Source organism: Aulonocara stuartgranti (genome assembly GCF_965226115.1).
Source record: "Aulonocara stuartgranti genome assembly, chromosome: 7".
Lineage (NCBI taxonomy): Eukaryota > Metazoa > Chordata > Actinopteri > Cichliformes > Cichlidae > Aulonocara > Aulonocara stuartgranti.
In genome coordinates this window covers 57,388,609-57,409,595 of record NC_138945.1, presented here as the reverse complement: position 1 = coordinate 57,409,595, position 20,987 = coordinate 57,388,609, and the positions used below count along the sequence as shown (strand labels likewise).

Sequence of the window (20,987 nt, the reverse complement as noted above, 5' to 3'; positions counted from 1 at the left end):
GTCTTTTTTTTTTTTTTTTAATTCTTAAGTTTTTTGTTTTACCAGGTTGCTACCGCTCAAAGACCAATTAGAACTTCAAGCACTGTTACTCGTCTTTAATCTATGATCATACTTTGGCTATGGTTAACCTGGTTTAATGCAAAGAATTAGAGCAAGGGATAACATTCAGCCTACAGTAAAACTTTATGTGCATGCAGTAATTGTTTTAGATATACTGACAATATTTTACACTGGATTTCACAGCCCATATTGCAACTATAAGATTGTCTTTGATATGTACAGATTGTGTGACCTCATAAGACATGTTTTAGGCCATAACTTAAGCAGGAATACTGAAGTACTTACCAACTGCCACACAATATCTTTTAGGATGAAGCGAAGATGTTTTATAGAGAAAGGTCAGCTTCATTGTGCCACCATACTGTTCTGCAAAAACATGCAAAAGAAAGTGCAATGACTAAGAAGAAGACATAATAATAATAATAATGGATTGCATTTATATAGCGCTTTTCGGGGCCCTCAAAGCGCTTTACAATTCCACTATTCATTCACTCTCACATTCACACACTGGTGTAGGCAGCTACAGTTGTAGCCACAGCTGCCCTGGGGCAGACTGACAGAAGCGAGGCTGCCATATCGCGCCATTGGCCCCTCTGGCCATCACCAGTAGGTGGTAGGTGAAGTGTCTTGCCCAAGGACACAACGACCGAGACTGTCCGAGCCGGGGCTCGAACCGGAAACCTTCCGGTTACAAGACGAACTGCCAACTCTTTGAGCCACGATCGCCCTATCGTGGGTTTGTTTAATAGGGTTTGTTTGTTTGTTTTTAATAAAAACCAGCTGGCAATGCTATCACCTCACCTCACTGATATGTGGCTAAGAATATAGTCTCCAACAACTCGCTTGGTCATCAACCCAGTTCTTGCAACATTAGAGTGAATGCGTAAGATTTAGTTTCCCTGTTTGTTTTTGAGCTAAGGTGGCCACAATGAGTAGGGAGGGAACTGCTAACTGATAATCTTATCTACTCTGGGGAAATGTACTTATTTGCAGTCTTACCCAAAGTGTTGGAGTATCCTGTTGGGAGCCCTGGATGGAGGATCTTTATTGTAGCTGTCTCTTAGGAATGCAAGTTGTGAATCCTCTGATCTTAGAGAAACAGAACACTGTTTTCATTCAGTTAAGTGTGCATGCAAATTCAGCTTACTGTGTATATATGCTGTCATTGTAATTACCTTCATATAAACACGAATACTGTTGCTCCGCCTTGGGTTTGGAGAAAGGATATATCATCGCCAGATGCTTGTTCCATTTGCTTAGAAAGGCAACTGCATTACATGGCGGCAAGATCAGCAATTCTAGATCGCAGGCTGCTATCATACAAAACAAGGCTTTATTTAAACCATCACAGTCTGATTTTGTTTTCTGTAGACCTAAAGGTAGCAGTTCAGGTAGCTTCAGCTTAATCTCTTCACCTGTATTGTTCTAGATAAATCTGTCAGCAGGACAGGAAAGGAGCTACTGAGCAACAAAGTCTTTTCTGTGTTATTTTTTTAATTTTTTTGCAGGAGACAACCAGGACTGGGCAGGTCCAAGTTACCCACTCTAATACCATTTGAGAAGCTACTATGAATGAGCTGCCTTTTCTCATTTAGCCCAGAAGCTTTTAGGTTGGTGTGTTGATGAGGGGTTGAGCCAAGTTCGGTAATCGAGACCTAATTGATTAAACACGGAAACCTTTGGCAGTGTAAAGAAAGGAAGTCACAAGTAAGGTCTTTTAAAAATGTTCGCGTTGACTCTTGAGAGCGTCATGGAGACTTTTGCCATTATGTTTAATGTAAAGACTTTTTTTTTTTTTTTTTTTTTGCGTGTTTAAATATTTTTTTTCCGTCTTAACACTGGAATTAAGAAGCCGTTACCTCAGCAGCCGGCACAGATGACAGATGAAGAGCTTATCTGTAATTTAGTAAAGCGTTTGTCTTTCAGTGTGTTCGGGCTTGTTGGCAACTTCCCATCTGTGGAACAAAAGCACTGTGAAGTGGCTGGATTTTAGTGCTGTCACAGCTTTGAGGAGACCGTAACCTCATTAGGTGGAGGAGTGACCTGTAGGCTCTCTGTAGTTGTGTGAAGAAGGCCCTCCGTCAGCAGCTCACCTCCACTTCCTCTGCTCTTCATCCAGCCAGGCACAAACATGCCTCATAGTCAGTACCCACTCCAGGATTTATATTTGTTGATGTACGAGAAGCTGTAGCAACAGCATCCCACATACTGCCAATTAATCTATCGTCACAGGAGACGGGGCCTATCTATTTACATGATGTTAGAAATCTAATCCGCTATAATTATAGGTTTCCTTTGCAGAGTCATTTTATTTGTATTTTTATATTGTAAGTGGAGTAAGGAAAAAATAATTCAACAAGAGGAACCAATGGATATCATTTTAAGTAAGAAATATTTCTTAAATATTAATTTGTTCCTGCTGAAATTCTGTAGTTATTAGTTCATTTCCTCACTGATTACATGACAAGTGATGTGTGACAAGCAGATGTATCTAATAATAATGCCGATTAAGGGTTAGGAAGTTTGGTTTGAACAGAGGAACAAAGTAAAACTTTCTCTATTTTTTTCTATTTAATGTTAGTAAGATTCATGCAAAGGTTATTTCTGCCAATCTTTTTACTAAGTTGGAAATACCCAAAGATATTAAAATTTAAAATATCTAACCTTATTTTTTTTTATTGTTTTAAATAAGTTTTACATACCAATCGAATTCCTATTTGTCTAAAGCCCAAGTGCAGCCCCTGATAATAATTTATGTAGTGCTAGAGTAAAAAAAATATACCACTGTGCATCTCATTTACCCACGGTTCATGTCATTTTGTGATATAGGAACTCAAAATGATGCTAACTTAGCATTATACTTGTGTTCCAGTTTTTCTTCTGTTTCAGCCATCAGTGCTGACTACATTTTCCTAAGGCGGCTCACTGAGAGTTTAAAAAACTACAAACCCATCCAAAGTTACTGAATTCCATGAGGAAACTCCAATATCCCCTAAACAAAGATGGCAAAAACACTGACTAAAAGACTTTAATTTGTGCTTTTTCCAGGTTGACTATCATCATATGCCGCATCCCTATATTGGCACTCAGTGATCAAAACTTTGAAAACTCCTAGTCTCAAGGTTTTGCTGTCTACAACAAACTTGGGTGGAAATTTAATCTATAAATCTTAACCAATTAATTTTGTTGACGTTTTTATAGCTTTCTGAAATGCATTGCCATATTATTGGTGTGAGAGCCTTCAACTCTCGGTTTGGAAATAATGTATTCTATAATCATGCCAGCTGGTGGCATCAGCCACTGCCCTCTCATTTGTATTTGTAAACTATAATATAGCAGTCGTAAATAAAAGCATGAAAAGAACTGACCAGAGCCACTTTGATATTCAGCCATTTATTAAAGTTCACCTAAAATGGAATGTTTCAAACCCAAAGAAGATGAATAATAGTGATGATCCAGTAGAGCTATAGTGTCTTGCTATTAGAACAGTTCAAATTCTCTGGGTTGTTCTGTTCTTAGATCGCCTGCGTGGCATTTTCTCACTTTTACTTAGCCTGTTGTGATCCATTGAGACCACCCTGATGCTAACCGGAGCCTGCAGAGCATTTTGCCTTTCACTGAAAGTTCACTGTTGTGGGGCGGAGTCAGGTTGTGCACTTTTGAGATTAAACAGGAATACTTTAGGGATCACTTTGTTTCACATTTCAATCCTTTACCCCTGTAGGAGAAAGAAAGGCTCCGTCTCCAGCAAGAGCTATGTAATCCCCTGTCAGGCCGGCTGCTTGCTGTCCCCTGACTACACCTTTGTTTCTTTCTTACCCTCGCTCTTTCTCTGTCCTCTCCTCAACAGAATAATGCAGACCAAGTGGCCTTCCAAGTAGGCGGTGGCCTGTCTGCTCTGGAACAAATTTTACAGGTCATCACTGCTGCTTCCACACCCACCGCAGTTCCCCGCATTCCTCTCAAGTGAGTATCATCACAAAATTAAGAATTTTTGTATTCATGTGAACCAAAACATATAAATGTGTTTTTTGTTTTAATTGTTTGCTTTATTTATTTATTGCTTCTGGCTTGACCAGAGTTGGAGTTTGAATTTTAAAGATACTGATTAGACTACAAAATACATAAATCAATAACCATGGAGGACAACAAAAACACAAAACATAGAATCGGGTTAGGTTATTTATCTGTGGCAGTACACACCTTAAACACTCATTTTTAAAAAGACAAAGTTCTCTTAGTGCAGCTTTGTGTTGCAATAAATAAAAGCCAAAGCGTTGAATATACAGTGGTATTAACATTATCACATGTTGCTTTTTTGTTTGTTTGTTTGTTTGTTTTTGTATTTTTTCTAACTAAAAGATAAGAAAGGAAGGAAGGATGGGGATGCTTCTGAATGATCCATATTGTTTGTCTGTCTGTTCTCTGCTGAATTCACAGAGACTCTTAGCTTTTACAGTCCTTCTCTGCAATGACTCCTCTATGACTTTATCCTTTCAATGACAGTTGCTGCTCTGTTTGCTCCATGTGAACGTTTTTGCAATCGCATAAAGCAAGGGAGCTAATGTCAGCTAACCTACTTTATCAGCGTTTACAGTTGCTTCATCTCAATAAATACTCTCAAAATGTATTAATGAATAACAGCGCTGCCCTTCAACAAATGGGAAGCATTTCCATTTCTGTAATCAATTTGTGTTCTTTCTTTTCTCTCGAAACACAAAAAGCACATGTGTCCCATCTATCATTTAGAGTACGAAATATTTTTGAGTTGTGGGTCTGGCGCTTGCATGGCCTGCCAGTAGATAACTTCAGAGAGCCTGCCATAGTCACAAGTGGGACTCTGTAATGGACTTGAATGGCCTTGCTTCCCCCATTCATTAGCATTTACTGGTCTCTGACTCTCTGCTAATGGACAAATGCTTCTTATATTTATAATGCTTTTAAAGGGCATCACATGTATATTGTTTCTTCTGTTTTTTTTGTGTTCTCTCTTTCTCAATCATTGCAGTCTTTAAGAATTTCAAGCAGACTTCTGAATTCGAAGCAGTATTTTGTTGAAATGAGACTATCTTTGCAGCACAAAACGTGCTCACAATAATCTCCTTGGCATTGTACATCTCTTTAACATGCTTGAATGAAAAGGTAGATTATTAGGGCCATGTGTTTCTATTGTTGGGTAACAATACAAGCAAAGTCTTGAGTGAGGAAGAAATTATTTTTGCTATTGAAAAGGTCTAAAATGAATGGTTCTTTTCAATAGCTACAAAGGATTTTGTGATTATCTGAAGAAAAGCATGTGTATGATGGTTTATTTACAACATATACAACAGTTTAATAAATGAATGCACTTATTACAGTAGCTTTGTACCCCAGAGGGTTGTAAGCAGAGATTTCTTTATGGTTTTTGTAAAATGTAAAACGCAGCAGAGGTCACGCTCTGTTCTTGTGTCAGTCAGGTCAGTGCAGTCGGCGGCTCATGACGAGATGCAACATAAGGACACAGCCCGGCCGTCTGCTTATCACTATCTGTCATCTGGATTGCTGTGTGGCCTAATGGGCTGCTATACAGACGCTAACCCCGGAGTGAGCTACATTATCTGTTTACAGTGATGCTGCCATATTGATCACCTCCTCCCACCAGATAAGCAGAGTGATTTACAAAAAAAGGCAGCTGCCGAGATGCTCCTGCCATATCTCTCCCAAGGGAAGCTGATTCCATCTTGTTACCATTACATTAATGAGCTAATTCCTCGACGAGGCTCCACTAATGTTCTGGTGTAACCCTGTGGTCGCTGGAGTGACTAGATCAGGGTTTATGCAGTCGCTGTCGTTAACGTCAGATGAAGAGATTTCTTACAAGAGGCACAATAACATCCCAAACTTTGGCATGAGCTTTGTTGAATTTACATCAGTTTAGATTTTTAACTTTTGATTTTCATTGTTTTCATTATTTTTCCAGTAATTCATATTTGTCCCCATTTTAAGTCATTGTTATTAGAGACATTGTTTAATGTTAAGTGACACAGCTGAGGGTTGTATCCTCACAGTTTATTGTTGTATCAATACAGTCTTAGATTATAGTGAAAAATCCATTACAAGTCTACATGTATTATCAAATTAACTGTACAAAACCAAATATTATTAACTTTGATGTCTACAGGAATCACTAGACCTTATTTATGGTTGGGTTTCCTTTTTGATATTTGTGGTTAAGACTGCATACATAACTACATCATCTTATAGATGAACATTGAATCTTACCCCTCATCATGTGTGCCAGCTGCACAGAATCTAGCTGTTTTGTCCTACTCAGTTGAAAGTGTTTCTTTAGTGTGGGAGAAATAAATGAAGGGGTTGATCCTCGTTTCTGTAGCCAGTGTCCTTTTACTGTCCTTCCATAATGACAGCTGCAGATTATGAGTTTAGCTTAAATCCAGTGCATTTTTTTGTACACTGATGGAAACTTATACTGAGTTGGTATTTAGATTGCAGATGCCTTGTCCTTGTGACTGGAATAGGGGTCACAGTGGGGAAGGGAACAAAATGCACAAATGTTCACAGTCTCAGTGCAAAGTGTTATCTTCCTGTACACAAACTGAACAATGAGAGGAACAGAGGCGCTGATCTGTGCCATTAGGTAGCAAAGATGAAATTCAAACATTTATTTTCTGAGGGTCTGGTCATATTCTGTGTCGATAGTTTCCAGTAATTTAAAGAAAGACGGCGCTGTGATTGTAACAGGTGAGCTCCAGAAGTTTACAGTCCCTGGACATGCGTGTTAACCCAATTTGTCTTTCCACTTCTGTCTCACATGACCTGTTGTATCCTGTGAAATCAGACCTGCTACCTGTGGTTTTATTTCAGGATGTTTTCCGCCATTTGGGAGTGTGTGCGTGTGTAGGTGTGTGTGCCTTCACTTGTGTGCATGGTGCGGCGTGACGGCTCATCAGATTTCTCCTCCTTCATAGCAGGCCAGTGTGGCACGACAGCCAGGGTAGATGTCTTGGAAGCACTCAGGGTATCGGAGAGATCAACAGCAGAATCAAATTAAATGTCATTTAGATAGCTCTGAATGAAGGGATTGTTTGACAGCACAAGGAAATGGGTCTGCTCCTCACCTTTTATTTTGGCTTAGGATTCTTTTTCTTCCCCTGTTTAAGAGGCAAGGGCTCAACCTGATCTGGAAGTTAGTCAGATTTCTACAGCGCTGCCCCCGTCAGGCTTGACTGCACACATAGGAAACTCACAGAAAGGGCGAGGAATGTGAGACTGAGGTTGAGGAGCACAGATCTCATTGCTGATAACTCAAGGCAGTGACAAAAAGCATAAAGACCCTTTTTATATGCTTGTTGTCCTGTTGTCAGCTGAACAGACAGTTGGCCATTTACCTTGATAAATGGACTTGGGTGAAAGATAGCTGCAATCCATAGCCGTATATCTAAGCGCTAGGGAACCTGTGTTTATGGTTGTTACTTCTGATTTATTCCAGAGAATTTATTAGCCACACTCTGGGTTTTTTTGCAGACAAATCCTCTGCTTCTGGAATAGTTTTGTGCTGTTATATTATTGAATTATTTGTTTGCCTATCCTTGTTGATTATGATCACTAAAAACCAGCTGGCTCCTGTGGTTTTAAGTGGTTTATGGGGGTGCGAGACAAGATCAAGTGCACTACTTTCATGTCTGTATGAATATGCCTACCTTTCATGTAAAATAATATTCCTTGCTTGTGTGGGATTAAATTTAGTGTAGGGAACGTACATTGTTCTTTTATTTACACATTATGGTCTGTCTTAAACTCCGCTCCCAAGTCCACCAGTGATGATCCATGTTGATACTTAAAAGCTTAAATCCTGGGATAGCCAGCAGTTTTGGAAACCTGGTAAACACAATATTTCCAATGTAATGAGAATCCCATAGTGGTGTAGGGTGAGGAATGTGGAGAGTTTAAATAGACTGGTGCACATCAGTCCCCACAAAGTTTTGGTGTAACACGAGAAAGGGTGGTGTGGCACTTTACCAAATTGTTCCTCAAAATCTTTGACTGGAGCTGTCAATGAGGGCTGTTTAGAGGGGTGAGATTCCCAGAGGGGCTGGACTATCAGGTGTCGTGCTCATCAAGCTCAATTAGGTGGGAGGAAACCAAAGACAGATCACCGCGGTGGTTCATTGTACACTCTGGTGTAAGGGCATATAGCTCAAACACGCCTTTGACAGCTTACTCATTTGTTAAGAGATGGCCATAGACAGCCCTGATTAGCTGTGTTACAAAGCAACTGAATGCTCATTACATGAGAAGTTAATTGAGTTGAAGGCCTCTCTTACTACTTTCCAAGCAATTTAATAAGAATACCCTGATCAGTCTTGCCTTGAATTCATTTTTAAAAGTAGTTTTAACTGTTCTACTACTGTTGGACTATTTTTTTTGTTCTAATAATACACTTTGTAGTATCATTTAGTAAAGTAAATATCCAGTGTGTCCTTATAGTCTCCTTTAAGAGGGTGGAGTGTAGGGTGGTGGTGGCTGAGGAGCTGTTGGAGCAGCCGGAGTGTATCCCAGCTGACACTTCCTGGACTGGTCACCAGTTAGTCACAGGGATGGGACGCTAAACCGTGGAAACAGCAGTTTTCACAAGGAAAAGTGTTTTGCAGCAGCCAATGTGAATACAGGGGTATACTTAAACTTTGTCACCATGGGAACACTTTAAAAAATGAAGTCACGGATAGACTGCATTTAAAAAGTCTCAGCTGTGGACAGACCGACCAAAATGTGAAACAAAATGAAGTCGGTGCCGTAGCACTAGATTGGACAATAAAAAGGGGATTTGACAGTGCAATACATAAATTTCTAATGACTTATTTGGAGTTTTCTTTCTTTTTTTTTCTGCTTTTATTTGTCCTAAAAACAGTTATATCCATCAAAATTCCACACAAGCATTTGGCAGATTGCAAACCCTCAAAATCTCAGTGTAACCTGAATGCTAACATGACAGTAATCAAGTCAAACCCTTCCTTGCCATTTAATCTGATCGATAATTTGATAACCCTACTATTGTGCACTACTTCACTCAGATGTCACATAATCTCGAATGACACGCCGGTGACCGAAAGTAATTCGTGACCGAAAGTAATTCGTGTCCCTTTGAAGATTGTACACGGCAGCTACCAGTGTTTTCATGGGTGAAAAGTTTTTGAGTTGTCGGTTTGGTGTTTGTGTCGAAGCGAATTTTTGTGCAACGTTGACTCGAGAATCGAGCAGTGAGAATCTGATGCTGCATGACTGCACACAAAGCAAAGTTTGGTTGAGTTCTCATGTTACCTCACCTTGTTGTTCTACAAACGCTCCCCGTATCAGTGCACTTAACCATTAGTTAACTTTTTCCAGTTCATAAAGACATGAACTCCTCAAATATCTGTCAATGTATTTGCTGCACATTTAATGATACAGTTTGTAGTTTTTTGACGTGATTGTTTAGCGCTCTCTCATTGTTTTCATTGTATGGACGTAATCCTTGATGTCAAACTCGGTTGCTATCCTCGAAACATAATGTTTCTCATATTGTTACACCGTTCGATGTCTTAGAGCTTTAAACTGTTCTGTCAGTAATGTTAAAAAAAAAAAGTGGGCAGCGTTATTGACAGACGTTAGTGAACCTCCACCTAATCCATTTTTCTTCACAGTCCCAGTGTAGTTTGACCGAAAACGCGCAGCAGATGTGAAGGTTCGGTAGATATCAAAATGTTTACCACTTGAAATAAACATGGCCTACTTTAGGCACTGGAGAGGCGGATTCCTTTCTTCCAGCGAGCAGATAGGACACGCTATTTCTCCAATGGCTAAAATATACAGTTGTCAGAAAATATTAACTGATGAAACGGGGCAAGGGGGGGAGTAGCAGTCACAGCAGAATGATTGGTCAGTTATCTGAAGCATTAATCTTCTCTGGGGCTTGTTGTAGAGTAGACATAATACAGAGGCACGCTGACGGGCTCAGCGCTGACTGCTGCCTGGGGCTGCCTGGCGGCTGTGCTGTGAGGAGCTGCTAAGAGAAATAGTTTTATCTCTCCAGCGGAAATGCTGCACCATCTCTGCCAAGATGAGACCGAGATTGAACTCAGCACCTCTGAAGGTGGCTCTCGTGAAGGGAGTGTCCGCATAAGTAGCTGATATGAGTGTTTTATATCTCAAATCGGTTTCCTTACTCTTGCTGTCAGTGAGATATGCTTTTGACTCGTGAAGACAAACTGCACCCTTAAGGAACCACAAATATAGAAGAGTGTGTTTGGTTTTCTAATGCCTGCAGATAGTCTTGTCAGTGCCCCGGTCACGTTTACATCCCAGTAGTTCATGTTCTTTAACAAATTGGAAGGGGTAAAGCGTTGTGCCCTGAGGTTTGTCTTATGTCAAGCTTTTGATCAATAACAGTTTTGTCATCTTTTTCTGTTAGATCCCTCTGTTCTGCTGTAAATATCTACAACCTGGCATGCTCCTGCTGCGCGCTCAACTGCTCCTATGTGCTGTTTAGCAACAAGATAGTCCTCCTTGTGGACCTGCTGCTGCATCAGCTAACAGTAAGTGTGTGCATCCCAATGCAGAAGATGAGAGATGCAATGTAATACAGTGTTTTGTGTGATTAGTTTCTGCCAACAACATTATTTACATTCCTATTAAGTACAGGAAATATAGAGGCAAACATGCTCAAAGGGTGCTTCCAGGTGTGATCAAACAAACACAGCCTCTCTCCTAGCCACACATAAATGTTGCACATGTTAAGAATTCCATGTTTTCTTTACATTTATCTGCTCATATACACTGGCTTGACCATAAAGGAAGCAGCGTTTTTACTGCTGTCTGCTACAACCGCAGTGTTAATGAAAGACCGAGTATGACAAAGAGCTAGCGAGTAACAAACCGTTGCCCGACTTCTCCACAGATGCCTCTCAACTGAGGGAATGTGAGAGCATAGTCACTCGGGGAGGCACGCGGGCATGGGAGGCTGCATTGCGGCGGCATGTCAGCCCCATATCCCTCAGCACTCTGAGAGAAGGACTGTAAACATCAGTCCGCTCCACACATCCAACGGTGGCGGCTCACTGGAGCCGCCTACACTCGCAACCCAGACAGGACAAGGCACAGACACAGGGCTGTGGTGCACGCATGAACTCTACTGGGGCTTCCTTCCCCAGTCGAGTTCCAATCCAAGCAGTCATATTTCCTTAGGGCACAGAGGGAGAGGTTCGCCTGTATGCTTCAGTTTATATAAAACATATCCCCACAGCTGCTCTGCTGACTGACATATCCAACAGCACCGCAGAGGATGAACTAACTTTTCTCCTCACGTTGACTGCAGATTAAGAGTTGAGCTCAACATTCACTCGAACTCCGATTCGATTCATAAGTTGTGATTTTATTTGTTTGATTTTTTTAAGTTTACAACTTATATATATAACTTTGAGTTTTGCCTACGCCTGCACATATTCATGTGCGCGTCCATGTTTTGGAATTTGTGTGAGAGTAAAGCAGTGGGGGTTGCACTGCCATATGAACATGCCCCCTTTTAATTAGATTTGTGGAGAATGTCGGTGGATTTACCTACGCTGTCAGCATTCACCCTAACCATTAGACCAAATGGGAAGGTTCGACCTTTGCGGGGTTTCACATTAAACAGTAGCACTATATTTTAGCGGTGGGCTGCTGTTTTCGTGAAGTTTGCCTGGAAATAAAAATGAGACGAATACTTGTGTTGCTGTGCTGTTTGATTTCTTTCTGCAGCCTTTTTATTTGGGACTATATCTTGTCGTGTGGCTGGTTTATTGTATATCTTTTTCATGTTTCAGGTTTGCATACCTCAAGAAATGCTTTGAAAAGCTTTTTTCATTTCTTTGGAGAAGGGGATATGACTTTAACTACATTCTGATATTTTAAAATGTAATATTGTCAATATAAGACAATTGTAAATGGCTGTTAATTTTTTTTAAGACTGTTCTGGTTGTAACATGGCTTAGGTATAAGAGGCTGTAGCCATATGGTTATGGTTACAGCCTCGGCACCTCCATGCATTTTTATCTGAAGTGTTAAATCGTTATTGTGATATCGTAATGGTGTTAATTGTAGCTGTTAGTAAAAACTAATTTTTCATCCACTGATAAAAGGTCTATTATTCTTGCATGAATTAAATGTAATTAACAGTATAACAATACAATTTGTTAGAAATGATTTTATTTAATGCTGCTACTTTTCTGTTTCCAACAGGGAAAATCTGCAAGAATTTAACATTAACATCTTTGCTAATTAAACTGTATTTAAAATTTATGCTGAAAACTAAGTTTTCAAGCTTCTAATATTATATTTCTACTGTAGTCTCTCAACATTAGGGTTCATAAAAAAAATCTAGTGTAGATAAAATAAGTTTATAATTGCTTGTTGTGCTTTCTTATTTCAACATTTCCCCCCACGCCCCCTCTTTTATTCTAACAGCTCTACGTCCCTGATGAGGACAAGTCCATTTTTGGGCGCAGTGTAAACAAACAAGTCTTTGAGGGTTTGACGACAGGCCTTCTTCAGACTATTTCTACCATCCTGGGGTCCCTGTGGCCTCATATCTCTGACTCTGGGCAAGGTGAAAACACGTGCATTTCCTCCCAAGATGCCAAGGTCAAGAGCTCTGCCGCAGAGTCCTTCAACACTCGCACACAAGATCTAATCAGGTATTTTCCCTCCGTTGCTCTATACTACTCTCATGCTGCTTCTCCTCCTCCTGCATGGCTCCCTTTTTTCTCTCCTGCACATCACTTCTGGACTCCTCTTCACTGGGTTTAGAGTTGGTCAACAACATGCCTTATGTAAAGAATATCCTGACAGAATGACAGTTTGCTTGGAAGCGGTCCAAGCAGCGTCTTGTTAGAATGGGAGTAGTGTGAGAATGAGGTATAATCTGGCTTCCTTCCAGCTTGTGCTACATTTTAAGTAAAATCTGCTTCTCAGGGGGGGAGAGTCACAAAGTGGCATGATACGCTCACTTCCAAAGCTTTGAAAGTTACCCTTGAACCTGGTTTTCAAGCTATGTGGGTCTGTGCTATAGCAGTCGAGGCTGTGATGGAGAAATGTGGACTGTGAGGAAAGGCAGGCCCGGCCTCATGACACCTTGTGGACTAGTGCAGTCTTTCCAGTATCCCTCCCACAAACCATGATTCATCTGGACAGAGCAGCTGCACAGACCCACCAATCTCATCCACTGACCCAGTTATAACCCTAGAGGCAAGAGAGGGCCTGAGAAAAATGGTGTCTTCAGGCTGATAGTCTTGAGTACAAATGCAAGATTTACCTCAACTGTCTTAAAATGTGTATGCGAGAAAGAATATAAGATGAAAACATTGTAAGTGTTTGCAAAAGTCTCCCTTTTTAAAACAATCTATTGTATATAGCACTTTAAAGACTCTCCTCACATCGTTTCTGCCCATTGTTGGTTTCTCAGTTTGTTTTGGGCTGCTTTTAGTCCACTGTATGTGTTGTGTTTCCAGTGCATGATCAAATAGTGCAACACGAAGTGGCAAGGGCGACCACCAAACAGGTTTTTAAACAGAGAGCAGGCACAGGACAAAAGTGTGATGAAAGATCCTTTCAGCCCAAGTAAAGACGTGGAAGAGGATCAAGTCAAAACAATGGCACTTGGTTCAAGTGTCCATTTCAGTTCATAATCACCTGTTTGGAGAGGAGATCAGTGAGTGACAGTTCTAACAGAAACGCTATACAAAAGAAGTGAACGTTGAAAATGGTGATAAGACGAGGGAAAACTGACTTCACAGCAGCAACTTGAAAGTCTGGACTGGCAGCTGCAGTTCCCTCTAGATTTCCGTAAGCTCTTTGTACCCAAAGGTTAACGCATGCGGGAGCTTTGAGAAGACTAGCCTCGGGTCAGGAGACTGTTAAGGGCCCAGAGCTGGGCTGGCACAGGGGCCACAACAGCCCTTTAATGATACTATTAGCAGTGATTTGTGGCTGAAAGAGTACAGGGAACATGATCATGAGACCTGTCATTGGCAAAGACAAATTGAAGATATCACAGTAATAGCAGGGGGTGGATGGCTTAGGTGAGGTATTGGCTTTCAGCTGTACCACTGTGAAGGTATGCACAGTAAAGGTCTTTGTTTGCCTGTGCGATTAGCTTTTTACCAAGAATGTTCCCCACTTTTAACTTGTTTTAACATTTAGGGACAAATTGAATAAACCCCGGTATGCATTTTCCTCTCTGTTTGCTTTCCAGCTATGTGGTAAACATGGGGTTGATTGACAAGCTGTACGGCTGCTTCTTGTCAGTCCAAGGTCCTGTAGATGAGCAGCCCAAGATGTCAGCCTTCCTCCAGCAAGCCTCGGCTCTGCTGCACAGCATGTGCAAGCTGTGCTTTGTCGTAACTGGACGGTGAGCCTGTTTCTTACTCGTTACACACCTCGACATCTTTGTGATCTCTTGATCGTCCTCTGACAATCAGTACACACACCTCTCTGTACAAGTAATGACAGAGGCTGAGTCACTGTCTGTGTTTTCTTTTTTTCTTTTTTCTTTTTTTTTTTTTTGGACTGTCAAAAGGATCCATAAAAACGGCTCTCTTTGTTACTCAAACAAATCTGTCGTTCCTCTGCAATCAGCCAGCAGGTCATTCACTCCAGTCAGCAAGCTGGCTAAGCTGTCGTTATTGAAGATGGAGATAGGCATCTACTTGACCCAGTGCTCTGTCACTCACCATAAACCTTAGCCTGCAGTGGAGGGGGAGCCCACCCACATGTGCTACGGTGACCTCTACTCAAAGAGATTCAGTGGCGCCGCTGACGGAGGCTAAGCATACTATCACACCAAGGGACATCAGTGCCACAGTTTTTGACTTTAAAGGGAAAAGGGGACCGTAATAACAGAAATATCAGAATAATATTCAAAATGACATTTTAAATGCAATTTGACATCCCAAATCTAAGTAGCAGTGTTGTCTAAACAAACTTAACATTTTCAGTGTCAGACACTGTGTTGCTATACCTTGCCAGCTATAATGTGCTGCAGTATTAATAACCAGTTGCTTCACACTGCAGTGCCAAAGAACAGCTAGAACTCTGGATGACACTGAATATTTGTGAGAAAACGGTGTTTAATGACACTAAAAGCAGCAACCGGTGAGCTCTGTCCCGCGACGGCTATCTGTGTGTCATGCAGAAGAGTGCTCATGGGGTAGTGGGATATTTGTGCCATGCCAGTTGCTGTGTCAGGGGATTATAATGGCATTACGAGGCTGTGTTCTTGCCTAGCAGCATATTTCACACAAAGCCTGTTGGCTAACATCAAGTATCAGCATGCACTGTAGGTTCCATCCAAAGGTCACACACCCTCCATTCTGCATGGCTGCAAATCATAGCGGGTGCTGCTGCAGGAGTCTTAAATTGTCTCTGTGCGAGCCTAGGGTTTTCACTGGAGTCATCCGCATTGCAACGGAGAGTCTTGAAAAACATTACTGCAGTAATTACTTTCTTTTCTTTTTTCATTTTAAAGATTGCAGTAATTTTGATGATTATCTCCTGTAGTGGTTTCTCAAGTCAAGTCTCAGATTGGGTTTTATGACGTTTTTACTTTTAAAAACCTAAACCAACAAACTGTTTAATTCTTATGATGCTTTTGTCCTGCTTTGATCTACTTGCCTGTCTGCCAAGATTATCTTGTAATTTTATTTATTGTTTTAATTTATTTTTATATTAAATGCAAGTATAACAAAAACAGTGCGTTGCCAGTCCCCTTAACCAACACGGTAACGTCTTTGTTGAGCCAAACAAACCCGAGACAGACTCTGAGTAAATGTACTAGAGCGCTCAGCACCTTGTCAGCCAACTCACTGCAGTCTACCAGCTTGAAATCACTGCCATGAGCTTCACATCGCGGTATTGCTGTGTTTACTGTAGGAGGAGTGCGAGGGAAAGGGCTAATCTTGAATCTTGAAGGTCTCCCTCCTTAGCTAATCTGGCTGTCAGTTTATGGTACTTATTAAGTCAAAAATGAAGCAGCTTGGAAGCTTCTTGCATGCAACAAAATGAAAAAGTGTTATTCCATGAATAAACCAGAGGCACACAAATGGCAGGAGATGAACTTGAGAGCTGCCGTGTGATCCAGCCGGGTAATATACAGTACATTTCAAACTTGGTGCTCTTCCACTCGCCCCAGTCAGGTAATCCAGCAGCGTTAACAGCGTAGTATCTCTTATCTAAAGGAAAATCTTTTTTAAGCTTGTGTCTGGTGAGTAAATCAAGAAGCTGCCGAGGTCTGAGCTGTGTTTTGTCTCCTTAGTTTGGGGATGTGGCATCAGCTGCAGAAAAGAACAAAATATTTAAAGTATTTCCTAAAGTATTGTGTAATGTGTTCCAGTATGATTGTCGTTCTATTTGTCAGTGTTCTTCCCCATCGATTTATTTTAGTTTTGTGTTTTTGTATTTTTGTTTCTGAGCATACAGTTGCATGTCTTCCTCTTTAGTGCTCCCAGTATATTCGACAATAAACGCCAGGACCCAACTGGACTGACGGCACTCTTGCAGTCGACAGACTTGGTAGGGGTGGTGCACACCCTGTATTGTATCCTGCTTCACAGTTTCTTGCCAGAGTCTGCTTGCCAGAGTCAGGAGCCCTACGGCCCTGGGGTCATCCAGGTGGCTTTACAAGGCATCCGCTTCCTCAACAGTTTTGCCCTTCTTGACCTGTCTGCCTTCCAGGTAAAATTATAAAATGTATTCTGATTCCTTTTTATTTATTAATAAAGATTTTGCACATTGTTGACAGTTACATAATATAAATATAAAGCAGGAGAATATTTAAATTACCTAAAAGTGCCCTGGATTTAATAAATCTGTGTATATCATCAGCTGAGTGTTAGTATATTTCCATTATAAGACTTTATTCTCCCCATGACAAAGATGACCTGTGCACATAAACACAGGTACCCTTTGACACCCCCCATCCCCAGGTCATTTTTTGGGGGGGTTGAATAGAGCAGTAAGGGTCAGCAGTTCGAACAGAAAGCGAGTGATTATCACTGTATGCAGGGCCATACATTACCCAGCGCAAGGAGGGGAGGGCGACAGCTTCACTGTGCTAAGTCACCGCATAGACTGAAAGCCAGAAGAGTGAGCGAGAATGCTGTTAATTATCTTAATGTCTTGTGGTAATTACTTTGAAGCAGCTTCCTCTCACTGACCCGCCATATTCAGGCAACTCAAAACAGCTGGAAATGAAAGCGTTTTACTGTCGTAGTTTTATGAACATTTTAAATAATGTGTGGTTTCTGGTTTTTGGTTGGTTTTTTGGGTTTTTTTAAGAAGAAGGAAAAAAAAGCCATGAGTTGTAATCACCTCGTGTCTTGCATTACCGCTCTGCAACAGCTAGTACATAATATACTTGAAATGGATGGTTGATCTGCATTGAGGCTATTGTTCAGGCTCAGTTTGCAACCACATAAGCTCTCAGTGCTGTGTTTAGAAGGGAATTTCACAAGAATTCAGTCAGTATAAATATAACTGGGTTATACAGTTAGTTGCATTTTGGCAGAAAAATGCAGCAACAAACTTGCAAGTCATTGTTAGGAAAACCTCATCAAAAAGAGTAAAAGAGCCTGTTTTTGTTTGAATACAGTGCCGTTCGCTATTATTTTCCAGTTTCCCTTTTTGTTTTTGTTTTTTTCTTTTTTTAATCTAAATTTATTTTTTTGCTAAATATATTTTGTTTCATGACACAAAACCTGAATTCACTTTCCTATTTTTTATTTAATTCATTTATTTTTTTATTATGTATAAAGGCTAACACAACCAAGCTTGTAGTGCAACATGTGATGATCTTATAGCGCTTTGTCACGCTGACATGTTTAATAAATACTGTCTGCTGGCAGCTAATAGTATGTCATTTCAGTGTGGGATCGGGGTGTTTTACGGTCAGACCCCCTTTGATTTGCTTATACACGTACACCAAGTTTGTTCCCACCAGCAAAACATATATAACCTTTTATTACTGTGTGTTGTAATTGTTGTAAAAGCTCTTTACAATAACAGTCGTAGTCAGTTTACATCTAAATTACCTGTGATGCACGCTGACGTGCTTTTTCTGTGACCTGTCAGTCCGTTCTAGGGGCAGAGGGCCTGTCTCTAGCTTTCCGACACATCGTCAGCTCCCTGCTCTGGTACTGTACCCAGCAATCATCTGAAGAGCTGCTGCACGAAGTCATCATCTGTGTGGGATACTTCACCGTTAACCATCCCGACAACCAGGTAAACTAGCTTGAACCTAAGATACACTGGCGCACCATATTTAATTGTGTTGTAAACCAAGCTACTCTTAACATAAACACTGCACATATATATATTTTGTTTGTCATAAAGGGAGGAGTAACTTTTTGTCCTTTTTTTTTTTTTTTTTTTTTGACATCTAGTTTTTACTGTTCATAGATGAGGCATTTAAGAAAAGAAAATCTTGTTGGAAAATTTGTTTGGAGTCCTTCAGAAGACGTTAAGAAGTTATTAGTTTTATTTTGGATTATGAGATCATCATATGATTTTCTCGATTTATTTCTTGCCATCTATTTGTTCAGATTGCCTTTTGTATCTGATGAAAACTAAAATCTGTAAAAAAAAATTTAAATGATTACCTATTTAGCACTAAAACTGATGAGCATCATTTAACCTCTACTTAATCCTGTTAATCGCTTATAAAACTTGCAACAGATTTTCTGTTATTTGTCAGCTAATTAGATATTTCCGCACTAGTTACATTTATTGCTCACACTTGTTCAGAGTTGTCAGTTGAGTTTAAAAAAGACTGGTGATAATCATCTTACTGTTGTTCTTCTCGTGTATAATTGGTCAGGGGTTTAAAAAGGATGTCGTTTTGTAATTGTAACAAAAAGCACCTCTTTAAAGATTCACGCCTTGGCACTTTCCTGGTTTTGGTCCGCGTGTCGTCTATTGTCCCACAGAGCGACCTATTGTTCGCTCCTTTTAAAAGTGGGGCTGTGTGCTGGTCCTGGTGTTACAACTACTTAGGGGGCACTGTGGAAGTGAGCAGGATGCGATGGTGCAGACCTGGCTGCTGTGTAATTGGCTGTCATGCATGGCCCGTCTACCGGCCCCTTGATTAGTCGTGCTACAGTTGGCTGGCCTTTGATTAAGCTAAGCCTGTCTCACACAGGCAGCAGCCAGCGCTTCAGTCTACACCCACACTGTTACAATCAGCCCCTATCACAACAATTTATGGGCTGGTTACAGATTTTAATGTGCCGTTTTTTCTTTTTCTTTTTTTACTTCTAATTAAAGGTGCCTCCAGTGTATGTGCTACTTTGGATAGTAGCAGAGGGCAAACCCCAATTTAATTATTCTGATGTACATAATTTGCATTTGTTGGACATTGTAGCTCCAGTTTGCATATTATTTTGACTAATTAAGCGTTAAGACTGTTTGTCTTTGCACAGCCACAGCGATGATAACAAAGCACATGTAATCCCATATTTTATTAAAACATTTGCATGATGCTAATTTGATGCAAAAACTTCCTTCACAACCTGGAAGCTGCCTGAACTTACCTTGCATTTGGATCTTTAAAAGAAAAAAAAAACACACACACACACACATTTGTGTATAGATTGTCAGGAAACAAGATCCCTCACAACCTTCACACAGAGTTGATCTTTGCCAGTGGTCCAGTTCCTGGAATGCGTCCATTCAGTTCTGCACCAAAGATGGATGGCGTTAAGGAGAATATTTAGAGCAGCTTGAGCTTTTCTCAAGCTAATGTAAGCACTGGCAGAACACAAAAGCGGCCCAACCCAAGGCCTGTGCGGTCACAGAGACTGCTGATTCACTGTCAGCACACCAGCTTTTGTTTATATATATGCTCTAGAAATAAAGCTGCTCATAAAAAGCCGAACTTTGAAGCAGCCCCTTTACATAGTGATATATTCCCTCTGCTCTGGGGGGGCATGAATAATTCACCTTGTCACACAAAAAGCCATTGGGAGAGTGACATATGTAGGGTTGTGTGTTTTCATAAGTGTGTCCCTGCTTACGGGGGCCACCGAGTCATGTAGCCATGTGTTTCATTGTCTGCTGCTTGTGTCTGTAAAGAATTTTTGACACAAAAAAAGGACAAAAGTGAAATCTTTTTTGTAGCTGACTGACATGAAACTGTATTTCCTTTTTCACCAGAGAGATGCACTGTTAATCTCCGTGTCTTTAATACATTAATCCGTAGTGATGATGTTGGATCTTAAGCTGACGGGCAGTAATTATAAACTGGCGACATGTTAACCTACCTGACTCCTGCTCGCCTTTTAGAAAGACAAAGCAATTTTAGAGTGTGGAAATCTTAAGAATACAGCACATGGAAAATTGCCACACACACGCAAGCAAAGGAAGCCACACACAAGTGCTGTCAACACACACACAGCGGGTCTGATTTCAGGTACTGTATGGATGTTTCACTCTGGAGGCATCTGAGAGCACCTAATTTTTCTGTGCTTATATTTCATAAACGGTTGTTTTTATACCAGTAGCCTTTACATGAGCTATGGATTGTCTCTAGACTGAACATCCCACGCGCACACACACACACACACACACACACACACACATACACACACACACACACACACACCTCCTGAGCTCATCATTCTCTGTGGGGTCAGTCTTCTTCTTCCCATTCTCTTTGAGGGCGTTTCCTCTGCCCCGCAGGCCCACACCAGGCTTTAGGCCTGTAATTCCTGTTAACCTGATGTTGAAACTCTTCCTTCAGCAGTCCATTACTGCCACGACAACCAAGCCCTTACTGCCTGCAGGGTAAGTGCAGCTCGTGCAGACCATGGGGAGCCAGCAGCGGGAAATGCACACTCTGTATCACCCAGCAGAGTAAACAGAGGCAG

The 20,987-nt window shown here is 40.9% G+C and overlaps 1 protein-coding gene across 1 annotated transcript in view; it reads left to right on the top strand.

Moving 5' to 3' along the window:
• The window catches only part of scaper (S-phase cyclin A-associated protein in the ER), a 58,248-nt gene that overhangs the window by 32,356 nt on the left and 4,905 nt on the right, over positions 1-20,987 (top strand). Inside the window, exons 23-28 of the mRNA XM_082541096.1 lie at positions 3,911-4,026; positions 10,508-10,631; positions 12,538-12,767; positions 14,324-14,479; positions 16,566-16,800; positions 18,196-18,345. Coding sequence (XP_082397222.1) covers positions 3,911-4,026; positions 10,508-10,631; positions 12,538-12,767; positions 14,324-14,479; positions 16,566-16,800; positions 18,196-18,345 — 1,011 coding nt within the window. The remainder of the gene's footprint in view (positions 1-3,910; positions 4,027-10,507; positions 10,632-12,537; positions 12,768-14,323; positions 14,480-16,565; positions 16,801-18,195; positions 18,346-20,987) is intronic.